This window comes from Miscanthus floridulus, chromosome 19 (genome assembly GCF_019320115.1).
Source record: "Miscanthus floridulus cultivar M001 chromosome 19, ASM1932011v1, whole genome shotgun sequence".
In the NCBI taxonomy this organism is placed as follows: Eukaryota; Viridiplantae; Streptophyta; class Magnoliopsida; order Poales; family Poaceae; genus Miscanthus; species Miscanthus floridulus.
Genome location: NC_089598.1, coordinates 83,989,474 through 84,008,410, shown reverse-complemented (window position 1 = coordinate 84,008,410; position 18,937 = coordinate 83,989,474). Strand labels below are relative to the sequence as shown.

The following is an 18,937-nucleotide window of genomic DNA, read 5'->3' as shown; positions in this document are numbered from 1 at the left end:
TTCATGGCCGCATGGGCCCTTGGAATCCCCATCGCCCGTTCCCGGATAGGGGAGCCGCGCTACGCCACCCAAATTCAAATTCTGATGAAATCGTGCTCGCAATTTCTTTTTCTTTCTTTACAGTGAAAGAAACAAGACAGGGAACTAAACACGTGGTGGCGATGTGGACTTTATCCCCGCAAGGAGAATGTAGGGACAGGATCAGTTTATAGTATGAGAACATGAAGCATACATGTAATTCGCTCCTCTGCCATGAGCATAGATTGTGGCCCAGTGTTTAGTGATATATTTTGTACAATGTAACTTTAGACCAAACTGGTGTGCCCAATAATTCAATATGCAGGCTACATTCTATTTCTCCTCGACAAGTGCTGGGATGGTCCAGCAATATCCTTTCCTCAAAATCATCAAGTTACCAAATAGCTGAGTTCAGTGCTTCAAAATGGCATCAGACTTCTGGAAGTAATGAAGCTGCACAATTTATAACGATACGCAGTCCTGCTAGATCATTCACTAGAAATTCTGCAATCAGCACAGGAAAGATGCAGTCCTGCAGAAGCAAAAAGATTACAGTCATCTAAATGAGTACAAACAGATGGCATCAGAATTAGAAAGAAAAAAAATATTGCATGGTTATACTCGTTACATAAAATGATTTGCCATGCCATGCAAAAATAATCCTGTCTAGAGTTCCCAGATGACCTAATGGCAGATTATTGTCTTTAAGCGTTGCACCCTTTTTCACAGTTAAATTTCTTGACAGCTGTTCAAGTCTATCCAAACAACAAAGGTTTTGGTATCGGAGGAGCATTCATAGATGTAATATAATTATATAATATGGTGGGTAAGTTACATGCAAATATCTTGACAGACACTGCCTGCAGTCACTGTTATCGATCTCTAAGTCAATATGAACAAAAGTCAAAAGTGTAACAGGATGAAATAGATGGCTGAAAGCAACTAACAGGTGAACTCATCGCCCAAAGCATCTCAACACTGAGGACACAAGGGCGGATGATAGAAACTTCATTCCAGCAGATCCACCAGGGAAGTATGAGATGGCATAATATGCTAGAGCAAGGACCTGAAAAAATAAGAGAAAAGTTTCTTAGTTCAATAGCCATTATACATCATCACAGGGTCAAGCTCACAACTACAGTCACCAGAAAATAAGAAAGCTCCAGACTGAGTATAAGAGTTCTATGGCTTATTCAAAGAATAAGGTTTCTCTTCAAAGTTAGTTCCTATCAGCTAGCAGGAAGAACAGAGGACGGTCCTACTCCTACTTATGCTGAAAGGGGATGAAGGTGCCTGTCGCATAAGGAAGTCTAATAGCACTGTGCAAGAGGATTGCAAAGTGCAAAGAGGATGTTATCACCTGAAGCACGGAGAAGAAAACAGAAAGTATGTAGCTATGAAGCACCATTGACACGTAGATGGTAGCAACCATGCTCCCAACAAATCCCACAGGTGAAAGGTAATCTCTGTGAAATAAGGAAATCAATTCCAGGAAATTTAGCACAAATGTGTGGTTCTTGACAGAAGATTGAAAGATCAGCATATGAACTCATGATATAAGTCATCAACTAATAATGTATCCACAAACATGGTACACCAAGAGTCAGCAAGTGATCTTGTAAATTGTGGAAGCAGGTTATAAGATAAAGCTAACAGATGCATATTACGCTCCAAAATCACATCAAGGTAAATACAAGGATAAATTCACTACGGTTGCATGTTAATATAACAGAAACTTAGTACCATGCATGCTAATATCTCTTAACTTAAAACAAAGCACACTCAGGACCTATATAGAGCATTTCTTTGCCAAATCAAGTATGAGGTACCAATCATTGTCAATGCATCTACAGGTTTGGCTTTCTGTTAAGGTCGGGTAACTCTACCCACAGGCTAGGGACCGTGTTTCTGTAAACCACCATAACTGTTCCACAATTGGACAAACACTTGATAGTTTATCAAAGGGATCAAATTATCAATACACCAAGGATATGATATGCTATGATATCAAAGAAACTTGGTCATGTGAATTCCTTTTTACAGTACAATGATCTCTGGAGAGGTACCTAAATGGTACTTTTACAAGAAATTTCAGTGGCGTATTAGATATTGCCCCCTTTTTTCTTCATTTCGAGATCATTACATGCCAAGAATAATAATATGCTCAGTTCATTGTGTAATTCTTTTAACAAGACAAAAGTAGTGTAGGCTATGCCACACAAAATTGCGCATAACTGGTAGCGGTAAGATAAGAAGACCAGGTGAGGCCTACCAGCATGCTAGGGCTGGTGTTTCTGTTCATGATCATAACAGTTTGACAATTGGACACGAACTTGATAGTTTATCAAATTATAAATAATTCAAGGATATGAATACGTTGCAATACAAACTTGATGAGATAGCTATAAATAGTATTTGTGCAAGAAAATTTAGGGCCTGATTGGTTGATAGCCAAATTTTGGCTGACAAAATCAAGGCAAGCTAAGTTTTTGCCTTTTTGGTTGCCATGGTTTGCTTCCAAAACTTGACAACATCACACATTTGGCTTACTAAATGTTTGGCAAAAAAAAAAAAAAAAAATCCCAACCTTTGTCAACTTTTGCTTGCCAAATCTTAGGTGAGGCAAATTTTGGTGGCAAACCTTCATCATGAGACCAATGAATGACAAGAATAATAGTATGCCCAGTTCAATGAAATAAAAATTAACAGGACAAATATAGTACAGGAAATGTCTCGGAGAACTTCATATAATTCATAGTGAGAAGTCAAAGCTTATGAGAGTATGAGACGAAAAAGTTTGCAATACAAAATACGCTATACCTCTTTGGAAATCATATGATAGAGCTGATTCTTAGGCCCTTTCAGCGCAAAGAATGATCCAATTATGAAGGCACATCCCACCGTGAAACATATTGCAAACTTTTGTGGCATTATCACCATGACTGGCAGAAATATCGTGAATGCGATGAAAACTAGGAATACACCACTAGCAAGAAACAGACCGAAATACATGAGAGATCTGCCAGATGGAACACTGCTTGTTGTGGACTTAAAGCTGCCAGGCAACCCTTTAACACCTTTTGAGACCCTGGACAGATAAGAATAGCAGAACAAATTAGTTAAAAAAAATCAAGGTTCAAAGCAAATGTCCTTATGAAGGTTAAATAGAAAGAGGCTAGCCAAGGCCAGTTTTTATGCATATTCCTTTACTTTACTTTACCCTATATATTGGCCTTTTCCTGTTTCCCAGCTTAACAAAACAAATAAACCGAATGCCAGAAGTGCTCAAATGTTTAAGCAGCTGAACATGAATCTTCAGGAAATATTTGTCAAAACACAAATTCCTACAGGTGACATTGGCTAAAGCCATGAATGTACATGACCTAAAGAAATTTGCTCTCGCTGGTTCAAGAACCCCACTTGCAATTGGAGATTACCATGGGAAAGCAAAACAGATGTTGGCCAAGATCCCTTCCTTCAGAGCCCAACAGGAACTTGTCATGCACCTTGTCTATGCTATCTCGAGCTCTGGAGCGGCAAACTATTCGTGCTCTCCTCACGATTTCGGACTAACCAACTCAAATCAAACCCATACATCACATTCCGCGCAGAGATGATCTGAGAACTGCCTACGATCCCTTCAATTTTGCAGTACAGCTGCAAGCAGAACTAAGCTACTAGCTCTGATCCTATGGCGCAGGGCGGAGGAGAATACTGAGCGCTTCCCGAGCGGCGAGAAGAGAGAGGGGGATGAAGAGCCTGGGGTTTACGTACACGCCGAAGGTGCCGGCGACGCGGTCGTTGGCGGAGCGGACGGCCGCCTCGATGTCGATCCCGAAGCCATCGCCCGCAGTCCTCGGCGGAGCGGGCGGCAGCGTAGGAGTTCCACTCCGCGAGCAGCGACGGCTGCGAAGAGGACGCCGCCGACGAGGAGGAGGGCCCGGGGCCGGAGGAGAACCACGCCTGCATGTCGGGCCCACAGCACCAGAGGGAGCAAGGCTGGAGAAAAGCGCACGGGACGGGAGAAAGGAGATGCGGGGCTCTGTGTGACTGTGTGAGCCGATGTAGGCATGGCAGTGGGCCAGTGGCCAGTGGGTATTCGCCGGCCGCGGGCCGAAGCCTGATGTTTTTTTTATATTTATTTAATTTAATAATATAGGTTATTTTGTGAAACTTTTAGTTTATATTTCTGTAGAAATTTTTTGTGCTCAATAGTTTTTGCCAAATTTATGGCAATTTACTCATATCAGGTGACACTACAGTAAAATTTTCACCGCTAGCAAAGCTTTTGTTGAGGAGTTAAAAATGATTTTGTTTCTGTCATAATATTTTTGTAGGCTACGCAATAAGAAAGTTTTGGGTAAAAAAATTAAAAATATGGTACCCTTACTATTGTTACCTCTGCAGTTCTTTAGAGTATTTAGAAGATAGAAATAAACTTTGTGTTTTAGAAAAGTGGCTGGAAAAGCATGGAGATGCTTATGAGCTGGGTTTCTACATAACTGAATAATTGTGCGCCCACCATGAAAGAAAGAGCTTACGAAACTCTGGATGGAGGAGATCAAGATTTCAGCAAGAAGGGACTTATGGCTGCGCAACTAGAGCTTCAAGATCATCCCTGATAATGTCTTAGTTCTAAGAAGTTTGGAAAGACCAAGGTAGAGGCGCAATCGAAGTTAAAAGACGGGAGCGAGAAGTGGTCACCAGCTTCAGAGTTTTGGGTGGAAGGTTTTTAACAATAGTTTGGAGTTGTTGTTTTGTTTCATTAGTTGTTCCTGTCTTTGAGAGATGCAGTTTCTTTAGGTGTTCCGGTCTTTGTGAGGTGGACATTTTTTTGTTTTTGTTTCTGAGAGGTGGATCTGTTTTCTTTTATGTGACTGGTTCAGGATGAAAAGCATTCGGTACGCTGTAATGGATTTTGCGTCTTTTGACTATATAGTTGAAAGACTGGGGGCTTTAGCCCTATAACTTAAAAAAAATTGTAGGCCACGTATAAGCTCAAAAGTTATAAAATTTTATAGTAAGCTAATGTAATCCTATTATGATTTAGTGCCAGCGCTACGGAAACAAAAAAAAAGCTAGACGAAACTTATGTAATCCTGTTACATTTTATTTGATTTTAGAAACATAATTATATAATTACAGCTACAAAATAAATCATTTTATAGCCACCTCTATTTACTATAATTTTTATACTAATTTACGATAAGTGAATACATATTTACGATAGTTGTTTTACTACAGCACATAGGGATATTTACTGTAACGTTATAGCAAATCACTTAGTAAGAAGTTACTATAATCTCGTAAATTAGCATAGTAATTATCGTAACTCAAAGTGGCCACAGAATAAGTTATTCTATAGTCATCTGCTGAATAGTAGTTCTATTACTTTACACATAAATATATCATTTTATATTGATGGTTCTATATAATATGGTAACCATCTTCATCTTATTTATGTTTGACTGCTTTGTATCAACAAGGATATATAAAAATCATATTCATACTTGATCATAGATAAATTAAAGCATTAAACAATTTAGTTAAACAGATTGACCACTATATAAGTCATATGTGTGTGAGGTGGAAAAAAACTTATTGTACAAGCAAGTTGTACAGTGCCCTAAGATTTGAAGGATGTACCCAAACTAGATATGCTAATAGACCATGTCACCATCTATAGATCTATTAGCACAAATTATTAAATGAAAGGTTGCTAGCATGTGCTAATAGTTAGCTTGCTAAAATTAGCAACATCCAAAGAGACCCGAGCGGTTTAGGGCAGTACCAACCAAAAAAAACTATAGGATAATTGTCATACTTTGACACTACCATAAAACTATATTCCTAATGAATCGTTTTCTACAAAACTTTTTTCAACAAATCCACTGTCTTCTCTCTTCTATCATCTACCTATCACACATCTATCTTATTTCTCATATAAATATAGTTTATTATATAAGAAACCATTTTCTTCTATCTCTTCCTTAATTCTAAGTTATATAATCGTTTTGCTTACTTGGCATTCTAATAATGTCATAGATATCATCCTAGTTATTCCACTGGAACTGCCCTTACAAGCCTATATCATTGGAGTCTGATGAAAGAATTTGGCGCTTTACATCAGAGAGATCTTTTTCTGTGAACTTATTTCCCCAAATTTCAGTATTGTGATGCTGAACCGGCCACAGTACCAGATGCAACATTTTCACAAATGTACAGTGATAACTTCACAACACATGGGTGGATTTTCAGCAACATTAGCAATTCCTTCACCCACGCCAAATTTTGACGATGCAGTACAATTGTCCGTCTGCAGCAAAAAAATAGACAACTGAATATACAGGTTCCGTCTTTTCACTGCAAGTCATCAGCCTGTTCGTTTGGCTGTGGCTTGTCGTAAACGATCGTAAATTTTCAGTCGGAACAGTATTTTTCTCAAACACAAACCAGCCAGCAGTACTTCTTCACGAACCAGCCAACCGAACAGGCTACGTGTTTGCCCACAAGTGTGCGCTCAAAATCCAGATGCTGCACCAACTTCGTCATCAGGAACAACCGAACATGTAGGTAAAGAGTTTCATCATCAATTAGAATTGCACAAGAACAGAGATAGATATGGCAAAACCTGAAGAACATAATACTGAATTACTGACATAACCCAATTTATTAGTAGAAATATGTTTATTAGCCCATCTGAAATATTTCATTACAAAACACTAACATATCATGCTATGATACATAAGTAGTTAGGCTGGTATGCAGCTTGTATTTGTGGTTCTGAATTCTGACGGTCTTCCTAGGACGATCCTCATGACTATACCAGAGTTCCGAGATATCCACAGAATCTGAATCCAAGATGACCATGCCAATGCCTGTAATATACAATGTATAAGTCTTCTAATGATGACTGATTGGGGCCACACAGCCTATGGCAATGAGGAAACTAACCATTGATTTTAGTAATCTGTAAAATAATTTATGTCATGGGGATTTGACACCTTGAGCTACTTGTGAGCTGTTTCGTTGTTAAACTACTAATTCCTAAAGAGTGAAACAACACTATGGACCTGACTCAGATCAAAAAATGGAGAAGTACCTATAATTACATAGCCATTTCTGCTTGTAGAGCTGCCAGCTCGTCATCTTCAGCTTTGCTACTCTGGGCAGATGGCCTAGTGGACTGCTGAGCAGTAGGTACACGCACTGGAGCTGTGGACGGAGCTGTTGTGGTAGGTGCAAGCAGCTCTGCCTCCAACTCCTCCCCCTCCAGATCCGCAAGTTCAGCTTCCAGTTCATCCTATTCAAAACAGAAAAGGTTAAGCAAAAACACGCATGTGTGCCCATAGGTAGGTAGGTAGGTAGGGAGGGAGGGAGGGAGAGAGAGAGACCTCATCAAAATCAGCTGCTGCTCCCATAGGCGCTGACAACAGATCCTGAATTTGTCTCATGTTCTCCATATTGTCATTGATTTCATCCATGGTTTTATCAACATCATCAATATTTCTGTAAAAGCATTAAAGCAACATGATTTTTCTTTCAATAAAGAGGAAACAATATAGCATACCCAGAAATCAGGAAGTAAAAATGATCGCTTCTGATATATATTAGACTCGCCACCATAGGTGTGCGCTAAAATACTACAGACAAAGTACACAAGAATAAACCACTTATGAATCTAACATGCATGCTAGATTGTACTGAAGTTTGTTACGATGAAAAGGATAGGAATAGAAAAGGCTGTCACATATTATCACATTTCCAGATATGCAACCTAAAAATCAACAAACTTATCAAGGTTTAAATGGGCATAATCATTTCTGATGTGTGAACTCTTCCTAAGATTTCTGCCAAGTATATTCTATCGCAAGTCCAACAACTTCTATTTTCATCTGCAAGTTAAATCACTAGACAAGTTTTGTTGCATCATTTGTAAAGAACCAGTACAATAGTTGAAAACCTCTGAAATAAAAATAAGATGATCCAGGGTTCAGAGAGTGGCGATTAAGTTTCTCAGATTGATGTAACCGATTGGCAAATTATCTTGAAGACATAAATGAGTTAGATACATTTGTAAAAATCCAAGAAAAACTCAAAAGCATGATAATTGATTCTAAAGACATAGTATTGTGTGATGTTACATACGTTGATTTATGCATAGCTTTCATTGCCGATGCTCCAGTTCTCAATGCATCCACGGTCTCTGTTGTAGCTTTTGCGGCTTCCAGCATAATCATCTATAGAAGGAAAAGGTAAGTGAAGTACCATGATAAATCTAATAAGCACGATAAGGCCCAGATGAAAACCAAACTAAAAGATTATTTGTGCCTCCACCTGATCATGTATCCTGAGCTGGAAATTTCCAAGCTGCTCAATCTGCTGCTCGTATAGCCTCTTCCTCTTCAAGCACTGTATTGCGGCTACAATGCGAATTCAAAGTTAACAATTAAGTCATTCTTCCCATTAAAACTCATTATGCACAGAAGAAAGAAAACTCATCATCTCTGATGAGTAGAATCTGCACCTCGACGACTTAATAAAAAAGTGTGCATGTGTTTTTTCTTTGATATAGTTACAGTTTGGAGGAGCAGCAGACACCATGGAATTGCAAGATATAATCAGGAACACTGTAGGATGGAATTCAACAGAAACATGTTTGGAGTTTACAAAAAATGGAGTCCTCTAGTGCAGGTCGTCAGTAACACAATATTCAATGGGAATAGATGCAAAATTGTGAAACCAAAGATTGAAAATAGAACACCGAGCAAGACATCTCCATGTCAGTGACAATTAAAATCTATATTCAGAAAAAAGGCAGACCACTGAAAATCTTGCAGAACATTCTTCAGAGGTCGTCACTAGCAGTAGCAAACTAGGAATACAACAGCTAAATTCTGAATCATGCAAAACAGGGACAATTAAAATCAATATGGTAATCATAATACTATACTATCATTGCATTTAAGTGGTTACACAACATCATTGCAATACTTCCCTCAAAAAAACATCATTGCAATACCCACCCCCCCCCCAAAAAAAAAGGGGAGGGGGGGGGGCTCCACAAAGAGGGGTAAATTCTTGGAATTGGCAAACTGCTATACTGTACCTCTTTTATTCTTGGCTTTGGTAAAATTCTTGGCCTTCTCGACCTCAAGATTGGCCTTTTTCACTAGCAAGTTTTCCTTTTTTTCCAACATTTCAAGTGTCTGTAAGCATATTAAGAAAGTTAGTTCTACAGATTCCGACTACAAGAACAGTCTTAAGTCTTTACATAGTTACAGAAGATATATGAAAGAAAATCCTTATTCTGGAAGAGTGAAAGTGACACTAAAAGCTACAAATCATATAAGTAACAGAGAATACTGAAGGCATTTGGTTTTATAGTAAACAGGTTTGCAAAATCATCTGCTGTTTGGATTTAATCGTTCTATACATTGAATAACACAGAGAGTCAATCTGTTTATCTCGGAGACAGCAGCAACCATATCTTTTTTTAAAATCTAACAGAGGTAAGAAAAGCTAGCCATCTTCTTAATGTAATATACCTTGCCCACCATCACTTCCGTGAGATTACACCCCACAGCTGGGTTTCGATTGCAATAAAAACTGCTACAGGTTCCAATTACAGAAAAGCTACAGCTAATCTGACCCGAATCCGAATGCATAGAATTTACACATCGACTAATTAACCTCTAGCCTTAATCGCTGCATCATCATAACTGAAATACATCGAACTCCCCGAAGTAAATTTATCTAACACAGGCAGGGATATCAGCCGATCTGTTTCACCTCGTTGAGTTTGTCGAGCGAGGCCAGCGCGGTGGCCTGGCTCTGCTCCTTGGACTTCCCGAACACCCTGCCGAACACGCCTGACATCGCCGCTTCTCCCCTCCCCCTCCCCTCCCCTCTTACCAAGTCACCAAGACCCCGATCGAAACGAATCTGCGCGAAGACCAAACACAAGGGATAAGGGCCAACTATTATGTCGAATATTTATCGGGCGATCGGCCCGACAGACATCAGATACCTGCGCGGGATCGAGGGAGCTCCCTCTCCTTCCCCGTCGCAACTCGCGATCTCCGCTACGCCGGCCGGTGGGGATCGTGTTCTCCGCCGTGCGGTGGGTTCTTACGGGGAAAAGGGAAGCGGGACGCGGAGTCGTTGCTTTGCTTTGCTTTAACCCGACCGGAGAAGGAAGATAGTCTCGTCAGGCGGGCGTCAGGGAGTCGGGGGTGGTGTGCGCGTGGCACACAAAAGCAGGGCCGACAGCCCGCGCTGGTGTCTGGCTATCCGAAGGGCCGGGCAAGTCTGGGCCTGTCTGTTTCCTAGTCGGGCCTGTAAGTGGAAATCGCAAGGCCGGAAATACTATCCCACCTCGTGGAGGGGGGAGCTCACTCTTTTTTCGGTGTTTGAAATTTGTGCTCTGTTGAACGACCAAATTTTGCTCAAAAAAAATGAACGATCAAATGAACCGGTCTAGATCAAATCATAGATCAATCTCAAACTTGAATTCCGATCCCACGTAAGATATTGAAGTTTAATCTATCCAAAATGTTCGGTTAGGGTTCACATTTAATCAAGTTGAAAAAATATTAAGAACGCATTAAGTGGGGAGAACATATGCCATCGGTTGATTGGGTTCATTGTAGCATAACCTGTTCTGATAGGGTTTCTCCTTGGCTCCGGCTTCAGCTCTTCTGGAGGAGCCCTACAAACGTTATGTAGGAGAAACCATTTTTTATAAAAAAAATAGAGTAGTCGGAACCATTTTGGAGGAGCCTCTCAGGAGGAATCCTGCCAAACAACCCCTTAAGTTCTCGGCTTAGCAATCTAGAGATTTATAGATCTAACTCATCAAGAAGGTCTGATTCCTCATCGGTCATAATTTTTTGAACTAAACTATTCATGATTTTGGGTTAATTAGGCCTCGCAGATTCTCGAATCACGTTGTTAAATTTAAAATAGTGCTAAAGCATGCCTGAGGACTGAGGTGGGAGATCTAGGTGATTGGTGTGACCTGCGATGGTTAAGTTAAATGAGGCTTCTCACATCATCAGGCTGGGCTCATTAAGGCGGAAAAAAATAAAAAAGGCCACGAAATCTCACGACAACTCGTTCTATTGTCTACTGTACTCCCTTACCGTGTTTGGTTTAGGGACCAGTGGAATGGGTTGGGTCCAACCTAGTTTTCTAGGTTGGGATGAACCCATCTCGTGTTTGGTTAAGGGGTTGGGATGAACCCAGTTCTGTGTTTGCTTGTGAGGTTCAAGAGGGATGAAATGGACACCATTTTGATACCGTTAACAGTACCATTAGTGGGACCCGCCTGTCATCCTCCTTATTTTCTTTTTCCCCTCATCTTCTTCCTCTGCTCGCCCGTCACCTCCCAGCCCGACATCGCCATGGCCGTCACCTCCCAGCCCCGCCCTCACCCCCTCGGTCGCCGCCTCCCCGCCCCGCCCCGCCCCGACCCTTCCCCGCGCAGGCCTCGGCGGCCATGGAGGCCCCGTCTCCCCGCGCAACCCCGCCCCGCCCCTGCGGCCATAGAGGCCCCGCCCCGGTAGCCATGGAGACCCCTCCTCTCCGCACAGCCCCGCCCCGCCCCGATGGCCTGGCGGCCCTGCCTCCCCGCGCAGGCCCCGCCGACACCCACCTCAGCGGCCATGGCGGCCCTGCCTCGTCTAGCGCCAGCGCCCCAAGCTCGCGCGAGCTCGCCCGCGCAAGCGACACAGCACCGGCTTCCAGAGCCCGACGTCGCTGCTCGCCCACATCCGGAGAAACGGAACCACCGGTGCTCGCGACGAAGGGAGGGAGAAGGAGACGGCGAACGACGCCATTCATCTGGGTCGAGATGGTCCGCCCAATTTGAATGGACCAAAGGAACCCGCATCTGCTTAGTGCCGCGTCTCCGCTCTTCCCTCCTCCCAAATCCCAAACCCGCTCCCAGCTCCGCCGCCGAGCAAAACCCTAGGGGCTTCTCAGCGCTGCCGCCGCCGCCATGGACGACAGCCTCTACGACGAGTTCGGCAACTACATAGGCCCAGAGCTCGCCGACTCCGACGCCGATGACGACTCCGACGCCGGCGGCGCCTCACCGTCCCCCTCCGAGTCCGGCTCGCCGTCCCCCGCGGCACGCTCCCCGTCGGGCTCCCCCTCCCGCCCGGCCGCGCTCATGGACATCGACGACGACGAGGGCGACCCGTCCCAGCAGGCCGTGGTGCTCGCCGAGGACAAGAAGTACTACCCCACCGCCGAGGAGGTGTACGGGCCTGGCGTGGAGGCGCTCGTCATGGACGAGGACGAGCAGCCGCTCGAGATGCCCATTATCGCGCCGCCCCGCGTCGTGAAGTTCGAGGTCGGGACCCGCGCCGCGGCCACGTCTACCTACGCGTCCACCGACTTCCTCCTCGGCCTCGCGGGCAACCCCGCGCTCGTCCGCAACGTCACCCTCGTCGGCCACCTCCAGCACGGGAAGACGGTGTTCATGGACATGCTCGTAGAGCAGACACACGAAGTGGACACCTTCGACTCTGAGGGGGAGCGCCATGTGCGGTTCACTGACACAAGGGTGGACGAGCAGGAGAGGCAGGTCTCCATCAAGGCTGTGCCAATGTCGCTTGTTCTCGAGGGGGAAAACGGCAAGTCATACCTGTGCAATATCATGGACACGCCCGGGCATGTCAACTTCTCAGATGAGATGACTGCGGCACTGCGGCTTGCGGATGGGGCTGTGCTCGTTGTTGATGCTGCTGAGGGAGTAATGGTAATGCATTGACCTTTTGTTTTTCGTAGTCATCTTTCTGCTATAATGATGCATTATGCTGAAATTACTAGTCTTAATGCACATTTTAGAGAAAATATTGGATCATGAGGAGATGAATCTGTGTGTAGTACAATCTGGTCAAACTAATTCACTTCAACAAAGAGTCACCATCCAATTGTATCCCATCCAACTTAGGGCACTCCACCCTCCATTTTGATTGGAAGGGAGTAAAGTTTTCTTTCAGCGTCACAGAAATTTCTCCAGATGTCTGACCCATGCATTCTAAATGAGCAATGGGTGCCATTGCTGAAAATACTAAGATAGAGGTCTCAGCTGTTGGCATATTCCAGGAAGAGCATTTTGTTTTCACCCACAGATCAAGTCAGATAGCAATTAGAATAATTTAATCTCTGTGTTTACTGTTTTGAGTCCAATTGGTAAATGGTGATACCTTGCTTGCTAGATTTGTCTAAGTACACTTTATTGTGTGCTTAAGAACAGTGTACTAATGCTTCATGATGTTCACAAACTTGCTTCATATGCAAGGTTTACGCATGTGCTGCCTTTATGGACTCAGTTTAGGCAGATGTCATTATATTGGGATTTGTATGGTAAGTTGTGTTTAGCTTGGGTTTAAGATGTCAGCTGCATTTGAGGATTCTGATGCATTGAGCATGTTGATTATCATATGGTTACATCTATTGGATTAAAGGCCATGTAATGATGATGACTTATGGAACGTCATTTGAACCTATAGTAGCAAATGAGTTTTTAGTTGACCGTGTAGGTTTTCAGCCATTATGGGCAGAGTAAAGTAGCCACATGTGAATCAACATTCCCGGAATTTTAAGTACCCAGATAACATGAATAAATGATTTTGTTGTACAGCAAATTGCAAGTTTCGCGTTTTTTAGAAATTATGCGGGTTTTTTGTACTTTTGGTTTACATGCATGCTCTGCTAGAGTATCTTTTATTTTCTTATATATGGAAGTGTAAAGTATTATGTTATTTATTTACCCCCATTGGTTATTAGGTTAATACTGAGAGGGCAATTCGTCATGCAATCCAAGAAAGGCTTCCAATCGTTGTTGTGATTAACAAGGTGCATCTTTGCTGCCCCTTTTCTATTATGTTCCAGTAGAAACATGAAATTGAAGTTTATGCTTACTGTGTGCTATTACAGGTTGACAGATTGATAACAGAACTAAAGCTGCCCCCAAATGATGCATATTTCAAGCTGCGGCATACTCTAGAGGCAATTAATGATCTTATCTCATCGTGTTCAACTACAGTAGGTGGCACTCAGCTGGTGGATCCTGCTGCTGGAAATGTATGTTTTGCAAGTGGTGCTGCTGGCTGGTCTTTTACCTTACAATCTTTTGCCCATCTTTACTTAAAGATTCATGGGATTCAATTTGACCATGAGAAATTTGCATCTCGCCTATGGGGAGACCTGTATTTTCACCCTGATTCTAGAACCTTTAAAAAGAAGCCGCCAAAGGAAGGAGCTAACAGATCATTTGTTGAGTTTATCCTTGAGCCTCTGTACAAAATTTATAGTCTGGTTGTTGGTGAGCAAAAGGGGAATGTGGAATCAAAGCTTGCTGAATTGGGTGTCACGCTGAGCAATGCAGCTTATAAGCTTAATGTTAGACCTTTGCTGAGGTTAGCTTGCCGCTCAATTTTTGGCACTGCTACTGGTTTTACCGACATGTTAGTGAAACATATCCCCTCAGTGAAGGATGCTGCTGCAAGGAAGATAGACCACATATACACTGGACCACAAGATTCCTCTATTGTGGATGCTATGAAAAAATGTGATCCCAATGGACCCCTTATGGTTAACGTAACAAAACTATATCCAAAGTCTGATTGCAGCGTCTTTGATGCCTTCGGACGAGTTTATAGTGGCACGATACAGACTGGACAGACTGTGAGGGTCCTTGGAGAAGGCTATTCTCCAGATGATGAAGAGGATATGACTGTCAAAGAGGTGACCAAATTGTGGGTTTATCAGGCACGATACCGTGTTGCAATTAGTAAAGCCCCTGCTGGCTCTTGGGTTCTTATTGAAGGTGTAGATGCATCAATAATGAAAACTGCTACTATATGTCCTATGAATATTGATGAAGATGTGTACATATTTAGACCTCTACGTTTCAACACCTTGCCTGTTGTAAAGATAGCAGCTGAGCCTCTCAACCCAAGTGAGCTTCCTAAAATGGTCGAAGGTCTTCGTAAAATTAGCAAGAGTTATCCTCTTGCTATTACCAAGGTTGAAGAGTCTGGAGAGCACACTATCCTGGGGACTGGTGAACTATATCTGGATTCCATAATGAAGGACCTCAGAGAGCTTTATTCAGAGGTTGAGGTGAAGGTATGGATGATGCACTAGTTTTGCCCTTTTTTTTTTTGGGGGGGGGGGGGGGGGGGGGGGGGGGGTGAACTAAATTGATTTTTAGGGTGGACCAAATTGATTTGCTTTGTTACCTTTTGGCATGCAGGTAGCAGATCCTGTTGTTACATTTTGTGAAACAGTTGTTGATACTTCTTCTATGAAATGTTTTGCTGAAACACCTAACAAGAGGAACAAAATTACTATGGTAAGCTTTTCTTGAGTGCACTCTTTGTATTTGCTTTTGACATTTCCCATGCTGATCTTTACTTGTAAATGCAAGCAACTGATATGTTATTGAACCTTTTGTCTTTATGGCATGACGCAGCTTGCTGAACCATTAGAGAAGGGCTTAGCAGAAGATATTGAGAATGGTCTTGTTAGCCTGGATTCAAGACAGAAAGAAATTACTGACTTCTTTCGCCAACGCTACCAGTGGGATGTGCTTGCAGCAAGGTCAATATGGGCTTTTGGACCTGACAAGCAGGTAATATGCCATAAACTGCTGACTGATCTGTCTTGCAACCTTGGTTATTCTTTATTCCTTTTCACCTTTTCTGGAGATCAATGAACCCACTGTGTTTCTGACCCACAGTCAATCTCAGTGCTCGTTTTTGCAGTTGACTTTGATTTGTTCCTATTACATGAATTATCCGACAATTCATCAGCCTTTTCATTTGATTAATACTATTTTTTCCATCAGTTGTATTTCCATCTACTGAATACCTGAATACATCTTACTTGACATGCAGGGTCCTAACATTCTTCTGGATGACACACTTTCAATTGAGGTTGACAAGAACCTGCTCAATGCGGTCAAAGATTCAATTGTTCAAGGGTAGGGCTCTGCACTCTTCAGTTAACTAAGTCCAATTGGAATCCACACTGCCTTTTTTTTAACCAGTTTATTTATCAACCTATACATAGGTTCCAGTGGGGTGCTAGAGAAGGTCCTTTGTGTGATGAACCAATTAGGAATGTGAAATTCAAGATCTTAAATGCAAACATAGCTCCAGAACCATTGCACCGTGGTGGTGGTCAGATAATTCCCACAGCACGTCGTGTTGTCTACTCTGCATTCCTTATGGCTAATCCTCGCCTTATGGAACCTGTGTATTATGTTGAGGTTAGTCCTAGTGCTTCTCTATATACACAAGGATGCGGATACATGCACATATTTCAATGCTATCTGGTTTCTATTTTGCTGCCTTGTCTGACGAGTGAGGATCTTATGTGTGCACTTGGCAGATCCAAACACCAATTGACTGTGTCTCTGCAATTTATACGGTGCTATCCCGGCGGCGTGGTCACGTAACAGCTGATGTACCCAAGCCAGGCACTCCAATATACATTGTTAAGGTAAGGAACACAGTGATCTCTATTCACCCTTTGTCTTCCTTCTGGAAAACCTTTGTGATAATAGCATGCCAGTGAACCAATCTACTTACCGATGGTACTATTTGTTTTTGACTAATGATATTGTTTCTTTGTTTTCCAGGCATTTTTACCTGTTATAGAGTCTTTTGGATTTGAGACAGATCTCAGATACCATACCCAGGGACAAGCCTTTTGTCTGTCAGTATTCGATCACTGGGCTATTGTTCCTGGTGACCCCTTAGATAAGAGTATTGTCCTTCGCCCCCTGGAGCCAGCACCTATACAGCACCTTGCCCGTGAGTTCATGGTAAAGACCAGGCGAAGGAAGGTAAGGGATATAGTTGATTTATTATGGCAACCATATATTCTTAACTTCTATCATAGTTGATTTATGAGCAACCATATAATTTGCTCACTCTTAACTTTTATCATACAGTAAAATCCTTATCAGTGTTAGACTAGCCACAGTGCTAACTGTATGCACCATCACATTTGCAGGGCATGAGTGAAGATGTGAGCATCAATAAATTCTTCGACGAGGCCATGATGAATGAGCTGGCTCAACAGGCTGCTGATATCCACTTGCAAATGATGTAGTCCAAAAGCGAGATGAGGTGCACACCTGAGAAGATGCAAATGCCCTCAGCTTCTTTATACACTAGCTGCAGATGGGACTTCTGGAGTTCCAGTCGCACCTCTATATGCTGGCATTTGCCCGTACCTGTTTCGCTTGGCTGACACATTTTGATTGCTGGGTATCATGTAGCGAATGATCATGGTGGGTACCATATGCAATCATGTACTAGCTTCTACACCATCTAACCAATCAGCACCCTTGAGGATCGAGACTAATTTTTACTGTCTTTATTAAACTGAGCGGCAGTGGCATCTTCGCCTGTGTAGATTTGAAGTAAGATTTTACTTATTTGATCCCTTTTGTTTTTGCTGTTCGGTTTCTTGAAAGCGCAACAAATGTACCACTGAAAATGGTCTGGAAGTATCATCTTAGCATGTGTTCTGTTCAGGGACAAGGTGGGATGCAATGATCTTGTTTTTTTTTTTTTGGGATCGTTATACGAGTATTTTTGTGTTTGGTTGAGGTGATAAGTTCATCCAAATTTCTTTGGCTGGTGGGATCGAGAGGGATGGGATTATGCCATTCTTTTACACTGTTGGCGACGGGGCCTAGATGTTACCTTCTCTCTTTTTTTCCTCTTCAGTTGTCTCTTATGCCTTATCCAACATGTCACCGTGGCTTATAGTCCCGGCCTCCATCTCTGCACTAATCATCCATGTCATCTTGAATAGTGGGTCCGCAGCATGTTAGAGCATAGGGTTCGCAGCATGTTAGAGCATAGGGTGCGAATGCTTCAACTGACAAAAGGTGTGAGCCACTGTTTTCGTAACCGAAGCTGAGGCTGATTGTGAGAGAGCAAATGCAGGCGAGCCAGCGAGTGTCTGGGTGTAGTGAGATGTGTGAGATCAGCCATAAGCGATGTAAAGATGGTTTCAACTATTTTTTATCTACATGACAGCTAATTTTTGACTGAGGCAACTAACATTAGCTGCCTGCATAGGGGCTGCCTTTAGGGCACTTTAATGAGTCCACCTGGGTCCGACTAACATAAGGCCTTCACCAACATTGCATTTTTTACTAGGAGCCCCAAGAATCATGTAGGTTCGTTTAAAAAAAGTAGGTACTGCACTTGTCATAATGGTTTGTAGAAGCTACATATGCTGAGAGAGAAGGTGATCCATGTTAAAAAAGAAGAGGGAGAGAAAATAAATGTGAGACATGATGAAAGGAAACAGTTTCTTTGCAAATCACAAGTAGTGATTGCTTGCATTGTGTGAATGTTAACCTCAACATTCCTAGTCTATATGATCACTTTATTTATATTAGAACCACTAAGAGTATTAGCCTCCATTGATGGTGCCCTATGCGTGCATCGTCTTTCATCAATTAAGGACGAATAAGCGTGAGGAGGACGTTGGTGGCGTGGAGCGAATGGGATATGGACACCCAACGCTGTGGTGAAAGAGAAGTATGAGCATAAGGAGAGGACGAAGGACCGGAGAGGTGGGAAAAGTGAGTACGTGATCTAAGAGGATGAGGGTACATAGGGGAGTGAGTATGCGGGATCCATGTTGGGATCATATAAATTAGGTTATTGAGATGTACTATCTTTTATGGAGACTAGCAGATGCCCATGCGTTGCTAAAGGGGTCTAAAAATTTAAAAATATTACCACAATAATGCCACGACAATCAGAAGATAGGTGAATGCTCGTACGTTGTAATGAAGGTTAAGATTTCCCACAACATGTCTCATAGATCGGCTAAAGTTGCGAAAAGCAGAAGTATCAATCTAGTCCCGATA

General features: G+C 42.6%; 2 protein-coding genes and 1 pseudogene across 2 annotated transcripts; 1 reads left to right on the top strand and 2 right to left on the bottom strand.

The window, feature by feature from the left end:
• Nucleotides 1-120: 120 nt before the first annotated feature.
• LOC136527189 (protein transport protein SFT2-like) lies at nt 121-4,225 on the bottom strand (annotated as a pseudogene).
• Nucleotides 4,226-6,645: 2,420 nt separating this feature from the next.
• Nucleotides 6,646-10,205, bottom strand: LOC136527850 (vacuolar protein sorting-associated protein 32 homolog 2-like). The gene is made up of 8 exons (XM_066520702.1): nt 10,049-10,205; nt 9,811-9,963; nt 9,128-9,227; nt 8,356-8,441; nt 8,167-8,258; nt 7,413-7,527; nt 7,121-7,321; nt 6,646-6,896 (listed from the first exon to the last, which is right to left on the bottom strand). The coding sequence occupies exons 2-7, from the start codon at nt 9,895-9,897 to the stop codon at nt 7,127-7,129; spliced, it is 675 nt and encodes a 224-aa protein (XP_066376799.1). The 5' UTR covers nt 9,898-9,963; nt 10,049-10,205; the 3' UTR covers nt 6,646-6,896; nt 7,121-7,126.
• A 1,721-nt stretch (nt 10,206-11,926) lies between these two features.
• LOC136526960 (110 kDa U5 small nuclear ribonucleoprotein component CLO-like) lies at nt 11,927-17,568 on the top strand. The gene is made up of 10 exons (XM_066519535.1): nt 11,927-12,784; nt 13,819-13,887; nt 13,969-15,162; nt 15,290-15,388; nt 15,509-15,667; nt 15,933-16,018; nt 16,108-16,306; nt 16,429-16,539; nt 16,679-16,885; nt 17,056-17,568. Exons 1-10 carry the CDS (start codon nt 12,020-12,022, stop codon nt 17,152-17,154), a joined length of 2,988 nt encoding a protein of 995 aa, XP_066375632.1. The 5' UTR covers nt 11,927-12,019; the 3' UTR covers nt 17,155-17,568.
• The last annotated feature ends 1,369 nt before the right edge of the window (nt 17,569-18,937 follow it).